At 37.7% G+C, this 16,920-nt stretch overlaps 1 protein-coding gene across 1 annotated transcript in view; it reads right to left on the bottom strand.

The window, feature by feature from the left end:
• The window catches only part of col14a1a (collagen, type XIV, alpha 1a), a 179,941-nt gene that overhangs the window by 14,340 nt on the left and 148,681 nt on the right, over window positions 1-16,920 (bottom strand). The window contains exons 41-45 of the mRNA XM_037677253.1: window positions 10,747-10,800; window positions 7,885-7,938; window positions 7,726-7,797; window positions 2,012-2,047; window positions 140-206 (exon numbers count right to left, since the gene is read on the bottom strand). Coding sequence (XP_037533181.1) covers window positions 140-206; window positions 2,012-2,047; window positions 7,726-7,797; window positions 7,885-7,938; window positions 10,747-10,800 — 283 coding nt within the window. The remainder of the gene's footprint in view (window positions 1-139; window positions 207-2,011; window positions 2,048-7,725; window positions 7,798-7,884; window positions 7,939-10,746; window positions 10,801-16,920) is intronic.

Raw genomic sequence — 16,920 nt, 5'->3', positions numbered from 1 at the left:
AACAAGACTTGAAATTACAATGTTGGTATTTAAAAAAATATTTTTCATGTTTTTGAGCAAACTAAAAGATCCTAATAAGCGCTGCAGAGTCAAAGTTTCCTTCATACTTGCGCTTGTGTAAAAACAACTGATTACTCACTGTGGATGAGCTGCTCACACACTTGTCGTGCAATGGCTCTCACTTCAGAATGGGACATCACCTCACCCTGAACAAACAGAAACAGGTCGATACACTTCAGAAGAAATAAAACAAGATAAGGTTTCAGACTGATGGGTAAACTGATGGGAGGATATTTTAAGAGTTGAGCACTCGTCACCTTTTAGCCACTGATTCTTTTAAATTTATTGTTATCAAAACTGTCTCAAAGAAAGTTAAAAAGTAACAGGTAGAGTATTTGTAATTCAAACTTCAAAACAAACAAAAACATATGTCTTTGTTTTGTTGATTTAAAATATAGATGGAGTTTGTACTTTTGCAAGCACAAAAAAATTAAAACCATTTTTCAAAACTATTTATTGACTTCAAATGGAAGAGTTGTTACAAAATCTATTATTTTATTTATAGATAAATAAATAAAACCACGACTGAGTGCCAGCATTATTTTAAACTGAATACAATATTTGTTCTCCTTTGAAAAATCCATCCATCCATCCATCCATCATCTTTACCCGCTTCTTCCATTCCAGGTCACAGGGGTCACTGGTGCCCATGTCCAGTAGTCACTGTGAGAAAGGTGAGGGACACCCTGGACAGGTCTCCAGTCCATCACAGAGAGACAAGCAAGACAAACAACCATTCACTCTCTCACTCACACCTAGGGACAATTTAGAGTTACCAATCAGCCTAACATGCATGTTTTTGGTCTGTGCGAGGAAACTGGAGTACCTGGAGAAAACCCACGCATGCACGGAGAGAACATGCAAACTCCACCCAGAAAGGTCCCAGGCTGGGATTTGAACTGGCGACCTTCTCGCTGAGAGGTGGCAGCTCTACCAACTGTGGTGCGCTCTAAACATCATTAGCACAATATCTGTTCTATAACACCATCTTTATGGTCAGTGGTGTTTGTTCCTTGAAATAAAGCTGCTTTTATGAAAAATTGGCAGAATCCTAGACTTTATTTAAAATTACTTCAACAAAGATACAGCTAAGGATTTCTACAAGTACAAAAAGGGGGATTATACTAAATTCTTCAAGTGTTTTATTTATATTAAATATATATTGAAACAGATCAATTTAATTGGTTGCAGCTTTTTGACAGAATCTTTCAGCTTTACTAACAACATTAAACATAATGTATGTTTTGCATTATTTAAATGAAAGAGCCTGAACTGAACAGGTGCTTGTCATTTAAACACAGTCCACGTTTGTTTTTTTGTGCAGTGACATATTATTCTGAGGTTTGACGTGATATGCATATCTTGAATGAATTCAAATCTACATTTTGCAAGTGCGTGCTTCACAAATTTGATCAAATGTCATAAAACACACCAAAAATAGCTTTAGAGGGGGGGAAAGGTGATTAAATTGTCACCAGCTTTATTCAGAACAGGGACACCTCCCTGAAATGTGCAACTCGGTGCAGAAAATCCTATTTACGTTTATAAAAACACTTTTCTGTTGAGTCTCGGAACAATAATTTACCAGTGCAAGGAACAAATGTCTCCAGCAGCTGATGACATGACGCATGGCAGGGATTCAGTTTGTCAAGTTGTCGAAGCGACACGCCTCACAAGCCTTCGGCAGTGATGGCTCCACTGCTGCCTCAGCAAAAACCCAGAGACTGCACTGCTGCACTAATACTGATTTCATTTGGTTTGCTCTAAATGAGCCAGAGAGTGTGGGCGAGAATTAAACTGTGCTTTTGCAGGAGGAGAACAGGAAGTGGTGGCTAAGTCTGAGAGTAATGTGGTTTACTTCAAAACAAGGGTGTGAACAGAAAGCCAGGGATTTCTACAGCAAAGTGGAGCAGTAAATGTTAATCTGCTCACACTGTGGTTCAAGACTTACTTTTTCTCCTTTTTCTCCTTTGGTACCAGCCAGGCCCTGAAACAGAGACACAAAGAGTGGATATAGAAACCAATCAAGGGCAGTTCTTTCAGAAACAGTCTTTAATGACTAACTCATTACACATATACGAATAAACTGAACTGAATTTTTGTCTTCCTGGATTTATTGAGGCCACTAAACGCATTCACATTCTGACAATGTGAACTCGATGAGCCTCAAAGTTACGAGTCCACAAGCAAAGAGTGACATCTGTGCTTTGAATGAATTCACCTCTCGCTGTTGTCATCACTGTAAACCCACGAGATGCATATCTGCTCACGACACACACAGCCGCTCTAAAACCTGCCAAAGCCTGTGCACATCCAAGTCAAAGTCATCGTTATCCAGAGACTAATATTTCCTGGCTGAGCAGCTATGTGCCGATGTGATAAATATACGCCGTAACATTATTCAAAAGCTGTTACAGCTTTTGAATAAAAGCATGTTTATCTTGAGCAGGAAATGACCTTGACCAACAACTGTCTGGTTGTGTAAGAGCTGATGTGCTGAGAGGGAAGTAAATGTGTGTTTGGCCTGGGAAATTAGATGCACATTACAACACAGATGATAGGAGGGTCCTGCCAACAGCTGATATGATAATAAAAGTCTCGTCCTGGACCTCTTTTATGTTCCTGGGGTTCTCATAAACGTCCACCTTTATATCTGGGGGACATGAAAAAACCCCAGGATAAATAAAGGAGACACAGCTGGAGGGAAGTAAATATCAAGCTCAAGATTTATAATTTGATCGTTCTCGTTGTCATGTAGGGTTTGCCCAAAATGTTACATTTTGTATGCAGAGGGAGAAGTACTCGAATAATTTTCCTCTTTTACAGTCAAAACTTTTTTTCTTCTTTCTGTTGCTCCCTTCTTCAGGGGTCGCCGCAACAAACCAACTCGCACAAAGACTGTGAGGGTTCCAGGGTTCGAGCACCAGAGGGCGTTATACCTACACACCTGCAGACAATATCCACCGATGAGGTTCCTGGTTGTATATACGGCTATGCTGCCATTACTCTGATGCTGGAGCATTACTCGTGCTCTCAGCCCTTTGTGTGTTACTTGAACCTTGTGAATACTTACCTGTGCCCTTGGAGCTCCACGTGAACCTCTGGAACCTACATGTTCCCCTTTCAGCTGTTCTCCTGTGTCTCTAGCCACATGCTCTCTAGTGATCTCTGGACTCTCTCTTTACTACAGAGGATTCAGGAACCCTAACCATCAACTGCGCCATCTATCAGTAAGGATATTGCATATTATCACCCCCCCCCCCCCCCCCCAGTCTTATTTTGGACCTAAACCCATCTTCTTGCTCCACAGGGTTTTTTGTAAATATAAGCACTGAATTGAACTCCTTTCACACTATTTTGTTTTTATGACAAAGACTTGGTAATTGTTTTTACGCCAGATATCCTTCCTATCACCATACTTTCCTAACAATTTTAACTTAATCATCTTTTTAAACATATACTGTAAATTGTTTTAGAAAATTTTATGGTGATATTAAGGCACTTCCACAATCCTATTCCCTGAATGCAGCGCTCCTTCAGACTAGTTCTAAATGGAGGTTTTACAAATATTTCCATTCCCTTAAGGTTATAATGACTCTCTTTTTTTAAACAAATTTTAATTGAATATTTGGGGGTAATATTTTTTTATGAGCTTTATATATGACTTGTAAAATATTATATTCAACCAAATCATGAAATTTTAATAATTTCAACTGATGAAATAAGATATTTGTTGGGTAACTATAGCACTTCAGAAGTTCCTACTAATAATTCTTATAGCTCTTTTTTGTAAAATAAAAATAGGGTTTGTAATCGTTTTGCATGCTTTTCCCCAAACTTCAATGCAATAGATTAAATATGGAACAATCGTTACATTATACAATATATACAAAGCTTTGTCATTCAAAAACTCTTTTACTTTATACAGTAATACAATTAGCTTTGTTATTTTTATTCTTAAGTAATTTACATGAGATTTCCATGTCAGCTTCTCATCAATAACGCCACCCAAAAATGTTATTTCATTAACTCTATGAATTTCAATACTGTCAATTTTAAATGGGACTTCAATAATTTTCTTTCTATTACTAAATATCATGCTTTTTCTTTCTCTCCAAATTTAATGATAACTTAAGTTGGAACCAAGTTTGTATTTTTACAAATTCTGCCTGTATCATCTCTAACATCCGTTCAATATCTTCACCCGAACAAAAAAATGTGCTATCATCTGCAAATAAAACACGCTTCAAAAGCCCTGACACATCAACCACATTCACATACAAAATAAACAACTTTTGTCCCAACACAGAGCCTTGAGGAACTCCACATCCATTAATGCAAAATTCAGATCTTACATTGTTTACCTGTACAAACCGTCTCCTATTATTAAAATAACTGGATACCCACTGTAGTGCTAATCCTCTAATGCCATATTTATTCACTTTTTCGAGGAGAATGGTGTGGTCATTAGTGTCGAAGGCCTTTTATAAATCAACAAAAACACTAACACAATACTGTTTTTATCAACAGCAGTTGTTGTCTCTTCTATTAGTTCCATGAGAGCCATTGATGTTGAATGTTTTGCTCTAAACCCACATTGACTATTGTTTAAAATATTTTTACAATCCTTACAATCTAGCTGTTTTTTTCACTACTTTTCCTTTTGATTGTCCTTTTGGTTGCCATTTTAGTTTAACTTGTTAAAAAATTTTTTTTTTTTAATTTTACACATCTTTTATGATTGTCTATTGTTGTCGTTGTTGTTGTTGTCCACCATTGTCATCACAGTTTGTTAAAAATTCAGGTCTCTCTTGTAAATGAGTCCCCGAGGCTGTATAAATAAAGATTGAATGAATTCTGTTTATCTATAAATCGATCCGCTGATAATATATTTCCAAGAACATTGATGATTAATTTTTCATTACATGGCTGAAAAAAAAAAAGACTGGTTGCTCTCAAGTCACGAGAGATATTTGAATAAAAGACTTGAGTAGTTTTATAACTGGAAACCACATTCAGAGTCTGTTTCTGCTCCTCCAGGTCTGAAACGAAGAGGGAGGTGGGGGTGAGGTTCTTGGGAGACATCATGTGAGCTTTAACGCTCTGTTGAGCCTGTTCATCTGGTGACTACTGTGATGAATTCTGGCTATGATGAGGGGTCAGGCAAACAGGAAATTTAAGATTTCTCACAAATCTATAACCTTCATCCCAGTTTTTAAAGTTAGTCCTAAAGCTTTTGCTCATCTTGATGGATGAAGCGTAACATTTCCAGATGTACAGTGCTTGTGTTTCACATCAAGAAACTGAAAAGTGCTTAAAGGTCTGCGACACTGCAGCTTTATGTGCTATGTAGCCTTTGATGAAGTAAATGAGTGGTCAGATATCTGGGTCTTTGTTAAAAAAGCTGGTAGAACTGAATTATACATTTCCTCCAGATTCAACTGGCAGCAGCCTTTCAGATAATAGCAACACTTTTATGGAAGAAAGTAATCGTCAACGAGTCTCGGGGCAGAACATGGACTAAATTATTGTTAATTGTAAAGTTTCAGTCTGTGTTTCCACTGCTACATGTCAGGTAGTAATCAGTCCACCTGTGGCTACTTATTGCTCTGCTGCCCCTCACCTCAGTTCTGCTCTTTTTAAGCTCCCTCCAGCCACAGACACCTCGCCAGATTATCAACAACAGTTCTGTGTGTTCCAACGCTACTTCCTTGCCAATTTTTTATCTGTTTATGACCATGTTTCTGCTCTCTAGATTTTGTTGCTGTGTCATTCTGGTCTGGGAAGCTCAGTCCTCACCTCCTTCTACAGGTGTACAGTGGAGAGCATCCTTTTTGTCTGTCTAAACAGATTTCACTTGTAAATGAGTCTTCTACGTTCAATGTGACTTATCAGTCTAAATAAAGGTTGAATGAATCCTGTGCTCGAGCATCAATGTGTGGCATGGAGGCTGCACAGCTGCAGAAAGAAAAGCTCTGCAGAGAGTGGTGAAGGCTGCACAGAAGATGTTGGAGCCAGCCTCCCCACCATCACAGACATCTACACTTCTAAATGCAGGAAGAGAGCCACTTGCATCATGAAGAACCCCACTCACCCAGCACACACACTTTTTGCCTCGCTCCCCTCAGGAAGGAGGTTGAGGAGCATTACGTGTAGAACCACTAGGCTGAGGAACAGCTTCTACCCTGAGGCTGTTAGACTCATGAATCTCTAACCAGAATAATCACTGTGGAAAATCACATCATGTTGCTGCTGATCTGTTTCATGTTGCTGCTGATCTGTTTCATGTTGCTGCTGATTTATTTCATGCTGCTGTGTTCATTCGTGCTCATCTGCTCACACAGACATGTTCATGCTGCTGTTCGGCGTGTTGTTTTTATTGTTTTTATGCTATTAGTGCTTAGTATATTTTGATTTAATGTTTTTATTTCATATATTGGATCTTATTACTGTTTTTCTTTTACATTTTATTTTTGGATGTAACTGGGACCCTGTGTACACAATCTCGTTCCACCACATGTACCACATGTGGTGCAAATGACAATAAAGAAACTCTGACTCTAACTCTGAGATTCTACACTTACAGTATCTCTGCTTTCTGGACATGGATTTCAGCCTTCGCCCTCAGCTTGCCCCACGCCTGACCACCTCACTGCCTGCCTCTGCGTTTCTGACCCTCGCCTGCCTTCTTGCCACGTCTTGGCTCTTCGGTCATGATTTGTCACTGGATGAGTTGTGTAGAGAAACCATCCTGGGAATTTCAAACTTGCTTCTGGTGTGGAGTGCTGACCCAAGACTAGATTAGCTGTCAGCAGCCTCACAACATGATTGGGCAGTGTACATCTCAACTTCTTCTCTTCAGCACCCTGTCTGTGTTGTATTCTACACTCAAAATGTGTGTGTGTGTGTGTGTGTGTGTGTGTGTGTGTGTGACAGAGACGTTTTGCTTAAAATAAAAGTGTTACTTTAAAGTAATGTTAGTTACAAACCGGATGTGACATCCTGGTGGATGTTCTTCAGCGTTCAAACAATATTGGCACCAGTAATGACGATTAGCAGAGCTTGAGCAGAGTAATGACGTCTTACTGTAAGTTTCTTTGTTTGTTCAGCATGTCGAGCACTGATGAGAAGAATAAAAGATCTCTTGTATTTTTGTGTGCGATTACTGTTTTTTACATCTTTATGAAAGTGTGTCACAACGAATGTTGCAGCAAGAATTCTCCAGCTAGTAACGCGGACAATGACGTGCATCATCGGCGCTAGGTGTAGCTTCATGCTAATGTGCATATTCCTGAAGAGCAATTTTAAGGTTTATTCTTTGTGTTTATAGTTCTCACGGTGGTGAAAGTGTTCCGACAATAGAAGTAAGGATGATGTTGCTCCACTAAATAAAGCCATGAGTTAACAAGAGCTTGTCCTTTGTGAGTTACTAGAGAGAGCAACAGTGTGTTTGCATGAGATATTTCATGAACCACAGAACAAGTTTTAATAAAATTAGCAGAAAATAGTCATTGGATATCCATCTACCGTAGTAGGTGAGGCTAAGCCCCAACAAAATATGAGTGCCAACACATTAATAAAGTTTTTTTGTTAATTTTTTTCCATTAATTGGAGTAAACTCTGCTGAAGCGATTGAATAATAAAAAAGAACACATTATGACTCACAGGAAGTCCTTGATCTCCTAGAAGCCCCGTGGGTCCTCCTGGTCCTGGAGCACCTGGGGCTCCTGGGACTCCCTGGAAGAAAATAGATAAAAGTAAAGAAGCTGACTGAGGTTTACTAAATCAAAAACTGATATGTGATTAAAAATAACAGAGACTTACAACAGGTCCTGGGGGCCCCTGCCGTCCTTGTGGTCCACTGTTACCCAACGGACCCTTACAGAGGTACAGTGAAAAATCACGGTTGTGATCTTTTCTATAGTTTAAACTTTTTAAGTTATACAATAGTGGTGGATAGATTACATTCAAAAACAGTTGTTACAATTTTCTGAACTAAACTGAGCAGGTTTTTCTTCTGCTCTGCTGTCATTGTACACACTAAACCTGAAATCAATATCTCATTTGGTTTATTTGTAATTTGACATAAAAAAAAACAGTTTAATTCCCTGAATCAAGTTTTACGTTTTACTTTGCTATTTAGTTACGACAGTCACTTCAAAAAATCTTTTTGATGATATAAGAATGAAAATTCTTAAAAAAAATATATATATACACACAGTATATATGTATATATATATATATATATATATATATATATATATATATATACATACATACATACATACATACATACATACATATATATATACACATATATATATATGTATATACACAGTAGTCCCTTGCTACTTCGCGGTTCGTTCTTCGCGGACTTGCTCCATCGCAGTTTTTCAAAGTAAGATTGGACATGACACACAATTGGCCGAGTGATGGATGAGCCTCACGATCTGCATGGATTTTTTTATTTAAAATAAATTATTTTAAATTATTTAACAACTGCTGCACCTGTGCGCAGCCCACAGCTGCAGGAGAAGCTTCCTCCTGCAGTATGTCAGATCTCCGCTCTGCAGTGGAGTAGTGGGCGAGCCCGAGAGCGATGGCAGGCGCCAGAGAAAAGTCAGAGAGCTGAGATCATGACATGCTGTGCTCTTTTAGACTACCCCCCCCCACCACCACCACTACCACTACCACTACTACTACTACTACTACTACTACTACTACTACTACTACTACTACTACTACTACTACTACTAATAATAATAATAATAATAATAATAATAATAATAATAATATTGTGAAGAAGAGAAAAAGAGTAAAACCAGAGAAGAAGATAAAATGGTGGAAAATAAAGAAGGAAGAATGTTGTGAGAAATTCAGAGAGGAGCTGTTAAAGGCTCCAAGTGATAAGAAAGAGCTTCCAAATGACTGGACCATCAGAGTGGATCAACCAGTTCAACTGGTTGATCCACTCTGAGAAGGTGCTATTTAAGAGATTGAGCTGAATACAGCACCTCAGACTGAGGAAGTCTCTCGGATGAGAGATGAAACGTTTCTATATTTTTTGTTGTTTTGCTTTTTTTTTTTTTTTTTTTTTGAATGTCCAGAGGACCAGATTTAACTTTTTTAGATTTTCTGGCAATGTGAGAAGAAACTTCACAAGTTCAACAGAAAAATCCATGACAAGCATAAAAACTGTGCCTGAGTTCTGCTAATAGGTACCATCAGGACTGCTGTCTGCTAAGAGACAGCGGATGAGCCTTCCACCTCTGTGGGATCCAGGCCAGGCCAGAACTCCTCTGTTATCGTATTACATATTTGAACGAAACCTTCTGCTGCCTGCTGGCTCTCAACACGTTGGCTGCTTTTCTGCTTTGGTATTTACGGCTCAGCTGGGCATCGTAAGGGCTGATTCTAGCTCCCGCATCGACTGCAGAAAGCTGGTAATCATTGAGCCTTTATGAATGGGATGTCATTCACTGTGGCTGTTTTAAAACTTGAGCTGGACTGTTTTCAGCGTCGATGGGAAAGATGAGCATCTTTATGATGCAACGTAAATCCAAACTGACAAACACAGCTGGGCATTAAGGACTCTGTGCACAGCTGGAAAATGCACCAATCCAGTACGAGATAGAAATTTCACATGATTGCTGTTATATTAACTGTTCATCAAAACATACTGAAGCTACATGCGTACAGTGAACACATCTTTATTTTCAAGGTATGTAGATAAAGTAGAAGAAGCATTCAGGGAAAATTGTTAAAGTAGAAATTTGAATGTAGCAAAATAGTATTTCTCATTATTTTCATGGTAAGTTATGATTCTTGTTATTTGAGCATCAGTTAAGCTTACTAAAGACCAGAAGTTGGTAAAAAAGTGTTGCGTTAGAAGCCATAAAACACAACCAAAGATGCTCTTTGCCAGCAGTTTGAGCCACTTACATAGCTCAGGACAAAACAAAGACCTGGACATCCACAGGGGAAAACCTTGGTGGATTACAGGATTATGTGCATGACAAATGAAACCTCCCCTCATGACATTCAGCCAAGTGTAGTTCTCCCAGCAGGTAGACAAATCAATATCCAAGCTTACCACAGAAAAAAACAAACATTTCAGACAAAACACTAATGTAAAAACTTAAAATCCGCAAGAGTAAAATATATAATTTTTGCCAAATAAACTTCTTAAAAATCCAAATTATTTCTGAAACAGCAAATAACCCTCAGATTAACCTGTATTAAAGTGACAAGCGTTCATAAATGATGTGACAGACAGCAGAACCAGCCAGATGAACTGCAATATAAAGTCTTTTCAGATTCTGCCAAACACTGGATGGTTTTCCACCGTGCAGAGGGATAATAACCCAAAGAACACAGCAGTAAACATTTCCATAGCTGTGTTCAACTTTCACTTCATGAATTACACTTTCCACACCATTTAACTCAAATATATATAAAAAAAAAACATAGACGTTTTTTAACTGTACTGTACTGATTTTATGCATCTTGTCTATTTTTTGTGCCAAATATGAATGGAGTCTTAGGCAGTTAAAATGAAACTGAAAGTTATGATGAAATCCTTATTGTTAAATAAATTAATAAAAAGACAGAAAACTGTGCATTTCTCATAACGCCAAAGGACACAAAGAAGAAGTAAGTAAAGTGGACATCTGTCTGGTTTCTTACCCTCAGTCCTGGCGGGCCATCTCTGCCTGGTGAGCCAGGGCTTCCAGGAACACCCTATATGAAACACAACCATGGATATTTAAATATCTAAAAAGATAAATATACATTAGGTTTTACAGCCATAGACAAAAAATAAATTCCCATGGATGTATGATCATAGGATTCTTTATACGTTAGCTTTGTGAGATAATTTTTTTTATACAAATTATACGTTTCAAATGGTTACAAACGTTCAAATTTATCAAAATGTTTTTTTTTCTTCTTCAATTCATTAAGCTAGTTGTTTGCTATGGGTAATGGGTTGGTACAGAAAACACAAACCAGTCAGAGTTACATTCAGATGTTACAGTCAAAAAAGTAAAAAAAAAAAAAAGTAAAAAGTTTTTGGTGAAGTTTTAAAGTGAGCTTTATTCTGAGGGTCCTTTAAAGTTTTTATCTCCTTTTTCACTTCTTTTCAGTTCAGTACCTGATAATTTTCAGAAGAATGTTTGTGTTTTTTAATAAACTGACCATCATTATTTTCATTTTTATCATTGACAAATCATTCAGGGATTAAATTCTCTACATTCCTTCAAAGAACACAAAAACCTGCTGCCTGCCATGTCAGCATTTTAAACTTACAAAGCTGCTTTTCAAAGCTTGTACATGACATTATGTGTGATTTCATAAAATACTGTGGCATCTCACGAGATGCGTTAGCGCTCAGGGTGTGTTGTGAATGTGTTTTAGCTACCTTCATCAATGATTAGCTGAACTTCTATTAAACCTCTATGCTATTTGAGGTCAGCTGGCTGTGGTGGGCATCTTAAATCAGGTTGTTTCCAAAAGTTAATCAGTATTAGCTGCACATGAAATTATTCCTTAACATCTGTCTGGTGAGATATTTTGCTAACAAACAGGGTGGTTGTTCCCAAAGTTTTAAGCAAAAAATTATTTGCAATTTTGTGGCACATAGAGATCATGACACATTTGCTGGCCCAACTTTTCACTCAAAATCTCTAAAATTGACAGTTTTAGTCATTTACGAGCTCCATTAGCTTCCTTAGCTTCATTAGCTTCCTTAGCTTCCTTAGCTCGTTGGCTGTCATTGCCATGTTGGAAATCAAATGATTTAAGATGGTGATGACAGCCAACTGAGGCATATACAAACACATGTTCTACTTTTCTTTTGCTTTTATTGCTGATGGTTGGGGAAAGTTCCTAAACTCAAAGAATGAATTGATGTTTCAACACAACTCAGACAACTGATATTGTATATTTTAAAATAATGTGTTCAGACATCGTTCTCAGCAGTTTGTCACTAAGATCCCCCCCCCCCCCCCCATCTCTTTACTTAGTTTAACTGATTAAAAACATCACAGATAAAAGTCTGAGACGCTCAACGTGTAGTCCACTCTTTTTAAAACGCAAACTGTAAAGTCATAATCAAATACAAGAAGTGAAGATAAAATGAATGAAAAGGGTCCAAGATTGAAAAAGAAAAAAACCTTCAAAACGGTAAATGTGTTGATTAAAATTCACCTTAAAAAGTTACGAGAATGTCAAACTGATTGGAAGCAAAACGTGAAGTAGCATTGGAGGCCAACTTTTGCACAGTGCTGTAGATTTGTTGCAATAATTACACTTTTGCAGAGGAACTAAAGGTCAAAACAGTTAAGTTTTCATTTCTGTCCTGCTCAACCATCTTTTGACACCAGCGGACATAAAGTTGATTTAAAGAGAGAAGTGCTCTGTAAGTGTCTGGACAAGGACAGTGTTTAACAGCAGCAGGGAAGCCTGCTGTTCCATCTCCTGCCCCACATTATGTTCTCCCACCTCCCTGCAGGTCAGACCCAACCAGCAACAAAGAACAGCCATAGACGAGGTGCTGAAGTGATTTATCTCTGCGTAAGTACGAGTGGAAGCCTCATAAAACAGGACAGCTCACACCGTTAACGCTTCTACAAATTACAGGATGGGGATGCTGAGGAGAGACTTTGTGTGATTAACGATGTGCTGCGGTTCACGTGTTGGCTGATGCACAGCTTGGTACGTCATCTGGACTAGGATCTCTCTTGTTTCTATCAACCACACATCTACAAAACTTTATGTAACTAAAGTAGCAGAAGAAAACCACCAGATCTGTGCACAAGATAAGCTGAAGCATTTAACTGTGCAGAAATATTTTGACTTTATAACTTTAAGAGAATTAGAACACAAATGAAAAGCCAACTATTAGAGAATATTTCAACTTGAGATTTATAGAAAACAACTAATCTTACGATGTGAAAACAATTTGAATAATTTTTCACTTTAAAGCATAAAAAAATCCCCATAGCTTTACTTTGCAACTAACAAATATTAAATAAGTTAAGAGAAGACACACTGGTTTCCCTTCCAAAGTTGGTAAATATCCAAAACCTCATTAATATTACAAAACAATGTACCTAAAACAAATTGTAGCACGTAAATTCTGCAAGTTTACAGGGGTTTTATCAATTTTAACTAGAGAAATAGCATTTCCTGCAAAAAGCAGTGTGGATGCTTATTGCTGAAGAACTGCTGAAAAACTGCTGAAATTAGTTAAAAACATGCTGAAATGTAGCTGAAATGGAAGAACAAGCCTAAATTAGCAGAAGAAAGCAGAAAGAATACATATTTGCTGAATTATGTTTAAATAAGCATACATGAGCACAAAAATTAGAAAATTGGCAACAAAACGCTGACTTAAGCAAAAAATAGCTGAAAAGTAGCTGAAAAGGCAGAAAGATGCTTAAACTACCAAAAGTAAGTATAAGAAGCATAAATGAGCACAAAAAATGCAGAATTAACTGAAAAAGCTAAATTTAGAATAACACAGCTAAAGAGTAGCAGAAAAAGCTGAAACTATCAGAAAAAAGCTGAAAGAAGCACAACAAGCTGAAAGTAGCAGAACAAAGTTAACTTGGCTGCAAGTAGCAGAAATTACACAAAAACTTTGAATTTATGTGAAAACAGCTGAAATGAGGTAAAAATACTAAAAAAAAGTAACTGAAAAAGGTAGAACAAGCTTAAATTAGCAGAAGAAGGCAGAAAGAACATGTTTGCTGAAAGAAGCAGAATTGAGCATAAAAAGTGGAAATTTTCTGGGAAAAAAGCTGAAATTAGCACAAAAAAAGAAATAAAGAAGCTGAAATTACAAGAAGGAAGTGAGGAGCACAAATTATGCTGAATTAGGCTGAAAAAAATTGAAATGACAGCAAAAAATGTGGAATTAGTGGAAAAAGCTTAAATTAACATCAAAACAGCTAAATAGTAGCAGAAATAGTCAAAATAGCTGAAATGCGGAAATAAGGTGAAAGGAGCATAACAAGCTGAAATTAGCAGAAAGAAGTTGGAAGAAGCACACAAATGTTGTAGTTAGCAGAAAGAATCCGAAGGGAGCACAAAATATTTGGAAAAAAGACCAGCTGAAAGTAGCTGAAAAAATGTTTGCACATGGAAGCTGAAAGAAGCTGAACCACAACAAAACATGAAAGGAGCAGTGCGTTTGTAAACAGATCTAAAGATCTGAAGGATGTAAAATGAGCTCAATTAATTTTCTATGAGAAAAAAAATGATAGAAAGGTGAAATATTTCAAAAAGCTAAAGTTGCACCAATAGCAAAAGTCACAGCAGGATTGTCCTGAAAGAGCTGAACATTTTGATATGATTTGTTGAAATAGCACAAAAACTGCAGGACGAGAATCATGCCAAAAATATACAGAAGAAAAATGGATCACAATAGTGTGAATGCTTCATAAACTCTCTCACAATTACAATTTATAGACTTAATTCTAAAAATCTGTGCATATTAACAGTTAAAGATTCCCTTTGTGGATATTTCTCACTGTTTGTTGTAATCAATATTACCCCCCCCCCCCCCCCCACACACACAATTCATATTTCCTCAGATTAAGTCCATTGTTAGCTGGAGAGGAGGAAGAAGCCATATACAGTTCATCTGCAGCAAATGTATAAAATGACAAGTTTAAATTATTAACTCACATATGAAAAACAAACATTGTTTTTCTCTCAGTGAAAACAAGAAATATTAACTGATCAATATCACGAAGCACGCAGGCAAATTAATAACAGTATGGATATGAAAGATGAGAAAGATTAACCAGAGTGTGCACATTCTGCTTTCTATTCACCCCAGCTGCATTTTCCACAAACTGATGCTGATGTGAGGAGGACGCTGGTGACAAGGTTACATTGTATTTACTGCGGCAGGAAACACAAAGAGAAACAGAAAATAAAGGGGGAGATGAGAGAAAAAGATTACTGACGCTTTAGAGAAAAGATATTTGCTCAAGTCCTTTGTTTATCACTAAAGGATCCACATTAGCTACTATATCCCTCTCTGCAGCACACACCCATTGATAATCTTCTCTGTGACAACACATAATTACTCAGCATCACAGAGCAGCTCTGCAAGCTTTCATCAACAGGACTGTGTAGGCAAAGGGAGCTGGAGAATGCTTCATCAAGAAGCATTGAAGCTCTCTGTATAGACAAGTGGTTGGTGCCATTTGTTACTCCTTTCAAACATTAAACAGGTCTAGGAGAAATAATAAAGTATTAATTATAAGACCCGAGTACTGGACTTGCTAAAATGTTCACAAAACTTTCATTTACATGCAAAAAGGATTTACTGATTTAATCTTAAATAGCAAAAAATCCCAAAGCCTTTGATATTATCACCAACATAGGTGTGTGAGTTCTGTTCTGTCAGCTTCATGCAGCCACAGCTAACTCTAATCAGCAGCAACTGAGGATCATCAGCTCGATGAGCAAGATAAGCACAAGAAGCTGCAGAGGACATCCAGTCGGTGCTGGAGCACTACCTGCCAATGGTAGTTCTGTTCTAATTTTTTACTTGTGAGTTAAACTGAATATGAACTACTTGGTATTTTTCCGTGCTTCCAGGAAATAATCCCTGATGTCCTCCTGTCCCCTGGATTATCCTCTGTGGAAACTGAGCTCTCCTGCGCCTCCTCAGCTGCCCCCTCTCCTTCCTAACACTTGCCTGTTTCCTGCCATTGTTCAGACGAACACCTTCTTCACCTGGAACCATTTGGGTCAGCTCTCCCCACTACTGACTCCTACTGGTTCCAGCTCCCTCCCTGGCTCATTGAATGATTCATCACGTTGTAAACAAACACTGAAAATACATTTTGAGTCTTGGTATCTGTTCTCCTTGGTCCTTGTATCTGGGTATAGCTGCAATTGTTACAATAAGAACCAAATGTATTTAAAACTTCTGCTATTTTCTCCACATCAGCAACTCATCCTCTTTGATTAAATTGGCATTTTTGTTCTATAATAATTATAACTATGGTAATCAGAATTAAAGTCTAAATGTAATTGGCTGACGAAAGCCACAAGATACTCAGCATCATGTCAGAAAACAGTGAACTCTGGATCATTGTGTTCATTTGACCTCATCCTTGAGCAGAATGAGATGCACTTCGCAGAACTGCCAGAACAGTCCTTCAGTATGTTAACTTGTGCACCACCAGCATGAGGCCTGGAGAACGTGACTGCAGCTTAATCTGGTTCCAGTCACTAAGAATTGTAGATCCACCCATTTTCTAAAATAACCGATTTCCTTTGACTTCCTTATCTGGAAGGACGCTGGGTTTAAGAACAAGAAACTTCCAGGTACAAAGTCTGTTGCAGAATAGAGACTTGAGACAGCACAGACACTGACAAGTTATTTATTATTGTTTTGTGGACAGGAAGAAAAGTAGATCTATACTGAGAGAGACAATAACAAACAAAATGGCTGAGGCAAATAATAATAATAATAATAATAATAATAATAATAATAATAAAAACACAGAAAGAATTTACCATTTCAAAATATTATTCCAGGAAATTTAAAAAAATTAGCTGAAAATTAGATTCTAAATCCTAAAAATTGAAAATCCCCCCCCCCCCCCCAAGACACATTGGTTGTGCCTTTGCTGACATCAGGGCTCCTTTGGAGAACACCAGGCAGTTAATTTCACATTACTTTCATTGGTTCACTGCTCAGTAATGAAGATGCTGCAAATATCGTTCACATCTCAGCGCCTCCATGAAACTGCTCTGTGTCCATGTCCTGGTGCATGTGGGTCAACACATCTACAGAAGCTGATAAGATGTTAACAAGGACCAGATTTGGCCCCC

This window comes from Nematolebias whitei, chromosome 5 (assembly GCF_014905685.2).
Source record: "Nematolebias whitei isolate Nwh7 chromosome 5, NemWhi1, whole genome shotgun sequence".
Lineage (NCBI taxonomy): Eukaryota > Metazoa > Chordata > Actinopteri > Cyprinodontiformes > Rivulidae > Nematolebias > Nematolebias whitei.
The sequence above is the reverse complement of the archived record's forward strand: the minus strand, read 5'-3'. Positions and strand labels throughout refer to the sequence as shown.